This window comes from Rutidosis leptorrhynchoides, chromosome 2, assembly GCF_046630445.1.
Source record: "Rutidosis leptorrhynchoides isolate AG116_Rl617_1_P2 chromosome 2, CSIRO_AGI_Rlap_v1, whole genome shotgun sequence".
Taxonomy (NCBI): Eukaryota; Viridiplantae; Streptophyta; class Magnoliopsida; order Asterales; family Asteraceae; genus Rutidosis; species Rutidosis leptorrhynchoides.
Genome location: NC_092334.1, coordinates 546479914 through 546492099, shown reverse-complemented (window position 1 = coordinate 546492099; position 12186 = coordinate 546479914). Strand labels below are relative to the sequence as shown.

General features: G+C 34.3%; 3 protein-coding genes across 3 annotated transcripts; 1 reads left to right on the top strand and 2 right to left on the bottom strand.

Annotated features, from left to right (window-relative positions):
- Nucleotides 1–296: 296 nt before the first annotated feature.
- LOC139893032 (large ribosomal subunit protein uL23c-like) lies at nucleotides 297–1634 on the top strand. The gene is made up of 2 exons (XM_071876171.1): nucleotides 297–528; nucleotides 1096–1634. The coding sequence occupies exons 1-2, from the start codon at nucleotides 355–357 to the stop codon at nucleotides 1501–1503; spliced, it is 582 nt and encodes a 193-aa protein (XP_071732272.1). The 5' UTR covers nucleotides 297–354; the 3' UTR covers nucleotides 1504–1634.
- A 225-nt stretch (nucleotides 1635–1859) lies between these two features.
- LOC139893031 (amino acid transporter AVT6C-like) lies at nucleotides 1860–7328 on the bottom strand. The gene is made up of 5 exons (XM_071876170.1): nucleotides 6921–7328; nucleotides 6215–6370; nucleotides 5915–6118; nucleotides 3280–3745; nucleotides 1860–2119 (listed from the first exon to the last, which is right to left on the bottom strand). Exons 1-5 carry the CDS (start codon nucleotides 7297–7299, stop codon nucleotides 2002–2004), a joined length of 1323 nt encoding a protein of 440 aa, XP_071732271.1. The 5' UTR covers nucleotides 7300–7328; the 3' UTR covers nucleotides 1860–2001.
- A 1086-nt stretch (nucleotides 7329–8414) lies between these two features.
- LOC139893030 (amino acid transporter AVT6C-like) lies at nucleotides 8415–11449 on the bottom strand. The gene is made up of 5 exons (XM_071876168.1): nucleotides 10942–11449; nucleotides 10133–10285; nucleotides 9829–10035; nucleotides 8745–9210; nucleotides 8415–8662 (listed from the first exon to the last, which is right to left on the bottom strand). Exons 1-5 carry the CDS (start codon nucleotides 11321–11323, stop codon nucleotides 8536–8538), a joined length of 1335 nt encoding a protein of 444 aa, XP_071732269.1. The 5' UTR covers nucleotides 11324–11449; the 3' UTR covers nucleotides 8415–8535.
- Nucleotides 11450–12186: the final 737 nt, after the last annotated feature.

Below are 12186 nucleotides of genomic sequence, written 5' to 3'. Positions count from 1 at the left end.
AACTACAACTTTTAACTTTAAAAATAAGATCTAGTTTTAAATAGAAGACACAGCATCAATTAATTTCGTCCAAACACACCACACATGCTTTTATTGTACAAATACACAATGCCTAGTTACGGTAGTCTTATTTATATTTGATGGTAAAATATCATTATCTATCATCTATCATCTATCATCCTAGAATAAAAAATACAAACGTTTTGGGACGGAATTGAAAACAATAAAACTCGGGGGATTAACGTGCAAAAATCTCAAAATCATTTTATCCATCACTACAGAGCCCCAAACCCCTATATCATTTCCCCCAAAACTTTTTGTAAAATTAATTTCAGGAAATCAAAATCAAAATCAATGGCGGTTATATTTTCATGTTCAAACATCATCACTAACTTCAGAAATCATTACTCACCATCACCGCCAAAAGTTGTGGTTTTTTTAAAACCTAAAAACTTGCAGATTGCTTCAAATCTGACGTCATCATCATCTTCTTCTTTTGCAGTTAAAGCCTCTTACCAGAATGAACCGGTAGCTATTTGTTTAATTTACTTTTTGTTACCAGTTAGCTGAATAGTTATTAGCAGCTAACTAGTAATGATTTACAGATGCTTTACTTATTATCATATTGAATTGAATAAATTGAATAAATGTTTTGTGTTAAGCTAAACTGTTTCGTGTTAAGCTATAAAATCAAGCAATATTTGGACTCTATTTTTTATAAATATCTGAAGTATGATATACAGCATAACAATTTAACCTAAAAGTTGGCCTTAACCTGTAAACATTTGAAATAAGCACTTTTTTGCCTAATATGTTCACACTTGTGCAGTTGTGCCTAGCTCCCCTTCAGTTATATACAAGATTTCACGCCCTTATGGTTACCCTTTTACAAACTTAACCTGCTCATCATTTACCTCTAAATGAAATGCTACACATTTTATAATTTTGTAGACATTATAAGATATCCGAATTTTTTTTTTTTACAATGTATAAGCTTGCGTCCCTTGAATTGTGTAGACGTTATAATCATTTGTGTACTTATGCTACTCTTTGTATTATTACTTGAGTTCGAGTTCCTATTTGTATGTTTCTCAGAAAGATCTTCAACCTAAAAGGAGCGTAGCAGTACCCACTAAGCCCGAAGTCGCCAATTTCAAAGAACCTGAAGCAGAAGAACAATCTTTAAATTTTGTTGAAGCAAAGAAATCCCTAAAGGAGAAGACAGTCACACAAACATCAATGGACTATCAACAAGTTCTCAAGTATCCCATAGTTACTGAGGCTGCGATAAAGTTGATCACACAAGAAAATACGTTAGTGTTTATGGTGGACGTACGTGCCGATAAGAAAGATATAAGAAATGCCTTTGAGAATATGCTTAAGATTAAGACGAAGAAAATCAATACATTGATTAACTATGATGGGACAAAAAAGGCTTACATACAGTTGTCTCCTGATAATCAGGCTGCTACTGTCGCCAAGAAACTTAAGATTCTGGGTTAACTGTTTGCTGTACGGGTACCATTTTTTGTGTTCATGAAGGATTCAGGTTGTATATAACCAATGCAATTGAGGATCAAGATGATGAATATGTAAGTTAGCCTGTGTTTTATAGAGTACTTTATTTTGGATCTTGACATGGCGTGTGCACTTGTCGTTTATTTGTACGAGTTTTAAAAGGATTTGAGTCTGTTATTTAAATTTTTTTTTTTTTTTTTTTTTTTTTTTTTTTTTTTTTGTGAAAAAGAACACATATTATGATAACTTCAACAAAAATATGAAGAACAATTACATGATTCCATGAAATAATAACCAATTTCAGCTAGCTTTTTACACTCTATTCATGAGGAATGACTGTTGCATTATTGTCATGATTTCGCACATAATGTATAATGTATGTTATGATACATAACGTTATAATAATATGGGTTTCTATAACCCCAAAAATGAAGTCAACTAGCAAGTACTATTATACAAAAAATCATTACAAAAGAATCATGATTAGTTTCCAAAGCTGTAGATGTTGGAGGAAATTGCAATTGTGCTTGTGACTACAGCCAGTATTACCATTGTTGCTCCTGTTATCTTGTCCTTCCTTGTAGATATACCATGAACATCCCTGTTATATTTGGAACACCAAAACAGTTAATTTCAAGATAATTTTTCTTTCAAATTATCTACATTTAATCTATATGCATTTTTAGGGAGGGTGTGTTTGGTTCACAAAATGTTTTTCTATGGAATTAGAATCATCAAGGGATTCTAAGTTTAAAAGAATGTATATTCCATACCAGTTCACCCTTGAACCAAACACCCTTGTAGAATGAATTGAGATTCCAATTTCATGGAATTATGTGAAACAAATGCAAGGTTGCAAAAATCGTTATTCGGGGAGTTCTCGGTCGGGACTTTTTAGAGAGTAATCCGCAACTCGGGGAGTACTCGGATATTGACTAAGTTTGACTTTGACTGATTTTGGCCGAGTTTTGACTAATTTTGAACGAAATTCCGAGTGATCCAGAGTTTGACCGAGTTTAATCGAATTTGACCGAGCACTTTGTGAGTACTCCCCGAGATGCAAAAAACGAGTACTTGCTGAGTAATTCTGAGTTCTACTGACTGAATGTAGCCGCCTTCTTTTAAACATTAGTTCATTTAGGTAAGAGATTTCAATTTTCGGCTTTAAAGCGTTTAATTTGAAAACCGAACCAAACTAAAACTGGAAAAAAAAACCCAAAGCGAATTCAACTAATAAATTATTAATATACGTAGACCACAATTTCAAAATCAAAAGCCGAATTTAATATCAATTTTATATGATTATTTAGGTTAAAATTATTATTTTAGTTTGGTTTTGGTTCGGTTTTTGATTTTGCTACCAAAAACTACAAAACCGGAAGAATTTACCAAAAACTGAAATTAGTTATAAATACAACAACAACAAAACCCAATACCACATGAGTGGTGTGGGGGAGGTGAGATGTAGACAATCCGTCCCCCATCCGAGAATAAAAACAAGTTATTTCTCCACCCAGAGTGAAACACTTGTATAGAGAGTCATCCCTCCCTCTATTCGACGGATAAAGAGATTGCTTCCGAGTGGACCTTCGGCCAATAAGTAGGAAATTTTTTTTAAAAAAATAGTAAAATAAATTAAAAATAAAATTGAGACGCCATGAAAATGGTAGAATCAAATTTTCATGGGTTTTAAATCCTGCATGAATTTCAATCTTGGAAGTAATTTTAATTTAAGTGCGCGCGCGCACACTAGGAACATACCTCAGAGCAAGTGCACCAGGGAAAATGAAGGCGATGCATACAGCTGATGTTGATCCCATAAATTGAAAGAAATACCATATATTTGGAATGGCTATCGCAATGAGGTACGCCGCTGTTAACAGAATAAACGTAAGCAACAGAAACCTTTTGGTATCGTGCGCTAGAACAGACTTATTTGGGAAAACGAGTTCATCGATATTTGCTCTTAAAGAGAAGTTCAACAAAGGGAACACTAGCATCAAGTGTAATGCGTAGCTCAAACGAACTATATCATTCAACAGTGACCAGATCGTTGAGCCAGTTGCTTGATCAAAGTTTACTAAAATGTCGGCTTCAGTTGAATCCCCAAATAAGATGTATCCGAATAGTCCGATAGAGAAGTAAATAAGCGCACAAAGTATAAGAGATATGCGAACTGCAGTTGTCATTGCAGCTGGTTTTCCTAGCTCCATACCAATTGCATGTACTGTAACCAAACACACAGATTATGACATTTCTTTAAAATGTGTTGGAAAATTACGGTCTCACTAATTCCCACCACCCAGCCCAACAATAATAGTAAAGAAATAAGAACAATACACAACACAAGATTTAACGTGGAAACTCCAAAACAGGAGAAAAACCACCGGCCCCCAAAGAGAGAAATACACTATATCACAAATTGTTACAATGATATAGACGACTCTCTTAAGCCAACTACACTCTCCAAAATATTTAACTAATACAACTCTCAAACAAGGGTAAGAAAGAAAGAAATAATCAAATACTTAAAGTGTATTGATTAGTGCAAATTGGAATGAAGACTTAGCCCTCCTTTTATAACCAAGTCACTTACCTCCAACTTTCTCCTCCCACCTATGTGGGATAACATCCTTCACAAAGTAACCATATCAATTTTTTCTATCAAAAAAATATTTAACTAATACAACTCTCAAACAAGGGTAAGAAAGAAAGAAATAATCAAATACTTAAAGTGTATTGATTGGTGCAAATTGGAATGAAGACTTAGCCCTCCTTTTATAACCAAGTCACTTACCTCCAACTTTCTCCTCCCACCTATGTGGGATAACATCCTTCACAAAGTAACCATATCAATTTTTTCTATCAAAAAATAAAACCAACAAAATGTTGTATTAATTGTCATTATTTCAAGACATGTATGCCCTACCATATTGACTAGAGTTGGCAATTTGGCCGGGTCAGTTGAGTTGGTAAAAGGTCAAAAGGAGTAAGTTATGGTGTGGGTCTAAACAGTTGAGCTTGGGCTGGTTGACTGAACATATAACGAATTGGCAGGCTCGGTTGGGTTAACAGGTCTAAACAAGTAAGTTGTGGTGTGCGTCTAAACAGGTGAGCTTGGGCTCAGGGGCGGAACTTAGTGATACCCTGAGAGGGCACCCGCGCCACCTGCGAAAAAATGTATAGTAGTGTAATATTTTATAATTTTTTGTAGTAAATTCTTTTTTCATACTATTCACCCCAAGTTATTATTTTCTCCCCCAATGTTACAATCTCCAAGTTCCGCCTTGGGCTGGTTGACTCAACATATTTATGTCCAGATTTAGTAGCATAAATGATGCTACTACAGTAAAATATATATTATTTCTAATATTATACAAAGTTTTCAATAACCTGATTTTAAAAGGTTTTTTTTATACGTTAAGATTTAAGAATCAAGTTTGATAACTGTGTGGCTCATTCGACCCATTTGACCAGCTTTCTTTAATGGTATTTTAACTTTAGAAGTAAAAGCTAAGTTAGCTAACCCTAATTGACTCATCAATTTTAACACCTAATTTTGATAGTAGCTCAAAGATCAAATGATGTATAGACACGTCATTTACATTTAGAATAAATTTATAAGCTTAGATGATAGGTGAACATTTTTTATTTTTAGACTATGAGAGGACAAGTAACGTTATTTTAGGACTTATCCTATACGCAAATCCTCCTCTACTAACATTTCATTGGCATGTTCACGTATTTTGGTCAAACTGAAATTGTTCAATAATCTTTAATGATAAAGCATATATTTACCACAAGACAAATAAACACGTGAGACCAACGAAGCAGTGCTTCAGTGGTACCCGTTGCTTATGATCCCTGGGCCCGCAGTTGTTTACCCTGTACACAAAAATGGGGCGCAGGTTCGAATCACTCGGCTTGCACGCAATTGTTGGGTTATGGGGGGAGGTATTTTACAGGCATCCGGCTATTACGGGGTTGGCTTGGTGGGTTGCCGAAGGCAACACAGGGTTAAGGTGTCCCTGCCGATCTACACTTTTTACACAATAAACACGTGAGTGTAATACAGAGGACAACGAGATTTAACATTCCGGTTCAGTTAACGTGAATAACTTAGTCAATATAAATATCTGGAGAGGGTAGTTACAATTTGTGTCCGCCGCAGACTCATGTGACAGCCCCGGGATCATAACTGTATAGTATCTATACAGACTACAATGGTACTCGAACTCATAAAAGGTTAATGAGACTCATTGATATCGGTGGTACAGAAGCCCCTTGGTTTCCACCCCTCTATTTATAAGAGGAGATTAGGGTTTATAAGGGAGATTATGGGTACCTTATGGGCTAAGTCCAAATGTAAGCCCAAGCAATGTGTATCATCACTTACCGTTGAAATGAAAAGTAAAAGCTGTGACGATAACAGGGATAGCAGTAAAGAGGTTAAAAAAGCCCGCTTGATCATCTAATTGTGGTAACATTCTGATACTCCATGATTGACCTTTGACCACAGCTGAAATCGCCATGGCTGAACATATTCCAACAAACACAACCGCTAGCAGAACCGCAACTGCCGAGCTCATCGATAACAATTCTGTTGATTTATATCAATTTCAATGAGTTTTTCAAAGTCTAGTAATTGAATCACGAGATATATAAAATAACTAGATAGATACCACCGAGTACTGACCAACACGTCGAAATAAGACTAAAGGAAGCATAACGAATACAACGATAAACAGAACAGCGACATCACGTGTATTCCACCAATGAATACCAAACCATTCTTGCAAGATCCCTAAATGAACTGATCCTTCTCCTGATTGGTCCCCTGATAACACATCCCCTGTAATACAACATTCTTATAACTAAGTATATACTTGCATTCATTCATCCCTTCAAAACTATAAGTGTTTTCACCTAACATTAATTCAACATATTTCTTATCATACTAAATAAATTAAGCGCTAATTCCCAAGGTAACATAAGTTAACTAAAAAAGGTGGAAGGTTTTCCTTGTTCGGGCTAACCGGGAGGGCAAATAATCCGACCACATACTCTGATGTACGCAGTCCAGTAGGATTACTCTCTGACTATTTCCAACCCATCTCTCGCCACCACTAAATATTCGTCCTAGATAGTATTCGAACCTGACACCTCTTGCTAGGAACTCAGGTCCCAACCACTAGGCTATCTAATGATGGTTGTAACATAAGTTAACTAAGTTCTCAATAAACCTAATATCACTTTTACAGTTAAACAAAAGGTGATGTTAATTTCTAATTTTGAGCTACGAACAGTGGCAGAAATAGGTGGATTTTTATATTACCTTTTTGTATTATATATTTGACTATTAAACGAATATATTTATACAACTATAATTCCCCAATACTTACCAATAATAATAAGATAAATGATCAAACAACCGAGATTCGTAATCATAACAGAAATCTGAACCGCAACAGATCCTACGGCTCCAAACGACTCTCTCATCAGCCCTGCGTACGTCGTGGATCCACCGGCGTACGTAAACCTCAACAAAAACTCAACCGAAACATCCACCAACACCGCAACCAGCACGATCAACACAAAAGCCGGAACTACACCTAGTACTTTAAGTGTTGCAGGAATCGACATAATTCCAGCACCAATTATACTCGTTGAAACATTAAACACGGCTCCAGAAACTGACGGCTGCTTCTCTTTTCGAGATGTTGTTGGTACGTTGTGTTCCGATAAAAGAGGAACTACGGTATCGGAGCTAGCAGCCGGCATTCTGAAAATGTACGTATCAGGTAGATTAAAAAATTTAGAAACTGATTAAACGTGCATTGTTGTTTAGTGGGTTGGTTTTATATGTGGAAATTAGGTGGGGTGAAATTACGGAAAAGGGTATGGTGAGTTAGTTAGGAGGGAAGGGTAAGATGGGAAAAAGAGAAAGTGGCTGGTATGATTAGTGTTTGTAGGTAGAGTTGGATGTGACCAGTGGTGTAAGAATTAAATGTATCTAGACGCTAATGCAGTCAGGTTATTTGAAGGTGGACAGCTATTAATTAAATTTAAATCTTAATACGGAGTAATTGTTTTGGGGGAAATTTTTTAGCTAAGTCTTGTATATTTTAGAAAAGTACTACGTAATGAATTTACACACGATTTTACTATTATGAACAAGGATGATCGTGGTCCTGCTCCTCTGCTGCGGAAAACCGAAACACACAAGTACAAAGGGGAGGAAAAAAAGCCGCCGTATAAAAAGAAAAAATATGTTAAAGGAATTACAACTTATGAATAATACTCCGTACCATTCAAGTCATAAAACGGCCATTGGTGGGTGGGGTACAAACCAGGAAACGACATCTACACCAGTGAGCAACATATATTACAGTTTTTTTTTTTTTTTTTTTCCTTTTCAAATATATACTCTCATATATGTTCGAAAGTCACTTCCATAACATTAAGTCATTGAAGTTTGCTATGTCATATTATTTTATTTATGGTTGTGCTTTTTTATTTTGATCACGCACATCTTTTTTGTTTACAACCGAGACTTGAAGTTACAATTTCAAAATTGATAAATTTCCTTACCAGTAGGTCAGAAGCCATTTGGTTATGGGTGTGCTTGTCTATATGTAGTCTTCCACATAATTACTTTGAAAATACTTTATATATATGGGGTAGGTCTCATTTTATTGGTTAGGGTATTTAAGTGCTCATCTTCAAGCAAATAGGATTTGTTAGGGGATTGTAAATGCTAATATCACTAACTATGAAAGTATGAAACTCATGTTGTACCCTTGATCAACTATCATTATCATACGTATTAAGATTAAGATTAAGATAATAATATACAAGATTTGTATAATTGGTAATTCTAAAAAATCAACATGGCATTTAGGCAAAAGCAAATTTCAAAGGTTAAAACTTTTATATTATATGTAAACAGTAAAACTTCAAACTAAGAAGCAAGAAAGTGACATGGTATAAGTTGATGCATTCTTTGGGACATTTTGCTCAATTTTTTCCAGTAAATGAACTGTACAAGTTAGTTGAAATGGCAACAACACTAGTTACCACGGCCAATATCGTCACGATTATCGCTATCACTCGGTCTTTTCTAGTTGAAATCCCATGAACATCCCTATAAACAAAAAAATAGTTACTATATACGAAACCAAACAATATCATCGTATAAACGGTATATATATGTATCGAATGAGTACCTCAAAACAATAGCACCGGGGAACACGAATGCAATGCAAGCAACAGTAGTCGAGCCCATGAATTGAAATAAGTACCAAATATTCGGGATTGCAATCGCGACAAAATATATGAACGAAAGTAACACGATTGTGAGTGACATGAATCTTGTTGTATCATTGGCTAAAATGGTTTTTTGCGGGAAAATCATTTCGTCCATGTTAGCCCGTAGAATGTAGAATATTACGGGAAAGACTAACATAAGATGTAACGCGTAACTTAGTCTAACAATTGCATTGACCAATAAGCCACCGGGTGAATTAGAAGCTTGGTCAAAGTTAACTAACATATCGGCGTTGATTGAATCGCCAAAAAGAAGGTAGCCCACGAATCCAACAGCAATGTAGATTATAACACTTAAGAGTAATGAAATTCTAACTGCTGATGTCATGTCTGATTGCTTTTCGAGTTCTGATCGCACCGGATGAACTATACATTACAATACAAAAGGACATTAGATGGCTGATGCGTTCTGACTTTTAAGAACTGGAAAACCCTCTCATGTTCGTGTTTTCTTGAAAGTTTGATTAGTAAGAAAACAAAATTTCCGTTTTTCATTTTTTTTATACATATCTAAAAGCTTAGATTAATGATTTCATACTTTCTATGCTGAAAAAAGAACATGTTTGCATTGAAATCATTGTCTTAAATATTCATTCATTAGTTGTATATATATATAAACAAAATACTCATTGATCTCTGGAACAATTACGGATGAAACAAATACCCACCCCCGATGGGGAAATCGGGGAAATCTGAAACCTGACATTTTTGGGCCGGGTTCGGGTCTGAGGGTCTAGGGACGGGTATAGGAATGATTTTAATTTCTTTCCGCATTTAGGTTCAAGTCTAGGGACGGTTTTATATACAAAACCGTATTGCCCAACGCATATACCCAAATATTGACCCGAATCGTATACCTGACCCGTTTAAATTACAACAACAATAATAATATTATTGTTGCTCTAATAAATAAATTTTATGTAACTGAACTCATACTAAGCAACACACAATAAATGAAAAGGATGCTAGAAAGTAAATACTTACTAGTAATCAGACAGCTGGCAAAGGCAGTGGCCATAACGGGTATGGTTGTGAAGAGATTGAAGAAACCAAATCCGTCGCTAAAATCGGGAAAGAGTCTAAGTTGTTGAGTTTTTCCATGGAACGTTGCGTAAATTGCCATTCCAGAAATTATAACAACAAAAACAACTGCCAAGAGAATTGATACTGCTGAAGCATGACCTAATGACTCTGTGACGCAGTAAAATTAACATTAAAAGTTGGTCAATTTGACTTCAAAAGTCAAAGTTTAAGTAATGGTAAATGTTGGATTACTATTAGTACTAACCTACTCGAGGGAGTAAAAGAAGTGGCAGCATAACTACGATAACAACAAATAAGACGGAATAAGCACGTGAATTCCACCAATGAAATCCGAAACATTCTTGTAAAATGCCAGAATGTACTACTCCGTCTGATTCGTTTCCTGATAGAACATCCCCTGCATAGAAAGATCAAACAATTTATACGGTATATCTCTACAGTTTCAGGAGAAAAAAATGGATTGTATTTTTGTAACATCAATTAAAAGTTGTGATACTTAGTCTCATTATTCACACATGATGGGTGTTTGACACCATATATAAGGAGATTCTAGGGAATTGAGATTCTACATTTTAGAAACTCAAACTTGTTGAAAAAAAAAATAATCCTTGTTTGGCAAACAAAAATAAGATGGTATTATTGAAAAAAAAATCCCCTAATAAAATCCATTGTATTAGAAGATTTTTACTCCAGCTCCAGCCACAGCCACCAACTCTAACACGCTACATCTTCCTCTAATTATTGCCAAACACACCATTAAGGATAAAATAATCAAATTTAGGAATGAATAATATAATATTAATATATTAATTAGGAATTTAAATAAAATATGTAACATGTTTAAGTCCAAATATTAATCAAAAGTCTACCAACCTGTATTACATAAGGTATGAGATGTCACGTGTCATAATCAATCAAATTAAGATGCAAAGAAGGTAGAATATGTCTAATTATTCTTTCTTCCATTTAATAACTTCCCTTTTTATTTATTTTTTAAATAAATTTATTGAATTGATAATTGATAAATAAATAAACAATTTCTAAAAAACTTACCAATAATAATCAAATAAATAACGAGAGCTCCAAGATTCGAAATCATGACACAAATTTGAAGTGCAACCGATCCAAACTTCCCAAATGATTCCGCCATAACACCGCCATAAGTATCAACCTCACCGGTATGATTAGTGTATCTTAACAAGAACTCCGTCGTGATCTCCACCAAAAAAGCCATCGTCAGTATCACAACAAACCCCGGAATTATACCCAGGACTTTGAGTGTCGCCGGAATCGACATGATTCCGGCACCGACCATGCTGGTAGAAATGTTGAACACGGCACCGGAGATTGAAGAAGCGACCTCATTTTCCGGTGGGTTTGATTTTGGTAAAAGTGCGGTGGTTGGAGTGGAATCTCTGTTGATTTCTGATTTCATGACCACCGAGATTTGCGGGGTTGGGTGATTGCGATTAGATTCTTATGCACAAATTAGGATAATATAAAAAATATTACTGGTATGATCTACAACCGGGATGCAGTTTGTATCGGTCGTATTATAAGTTTTTTAAAATTATTTTTAAATTAAAAAAAGGGAAAGTTATTGCTTTTGAATTGGGTTTTATTATTGGAATATACGGTAGCACACAAATTGATGTAAAAAAAAAATACTATTATAACGAGTGAAATTACCCGTGAAACCACGAGTTTGTTTAAACGAAACAGTTTAACGATATATTTTAGGTATTAAGCGAACGTAAATGTTAAAGTCATTTAGTTTAATGACCCGTGAAACCACAGAGTTCGACTAAGAAACTCGTCAGCTGAACATTGCATCAAATACCTAAAATTCATATTAAACAATCCACATCCAAAATAATATAAATTTTGCATATAAAACATAAGAGATAATATTGGTCGTCATTTTATTTAAAAGTGTAAATTAAAATATAAATTTAGAATTAGTTTCCTTCTGCCTAGCCTTTTATATTTTCTCGTACTCAATTCAAAATAATTAATTAAAATAATTCAAAATTATTTAATTTTAATAATTAAAATAATTATTAATAAGATTTAATAATAATTAATTAATAAGATTTAATTTTAATTTAAAATTATTTAAATTAATGACATCACCCATCATGTCTAGATTTTTTCTTTTGTTTTTTCATTTTTTTTATTTTTTTAACAAATAAATTAGCTTAATAATGACATCATCATTATAGAATTTTAATAGAAACTATAGATTTATAATTTATAATTTATTTATTATAATTTTTCTAAACAACAACCGATTGTTAG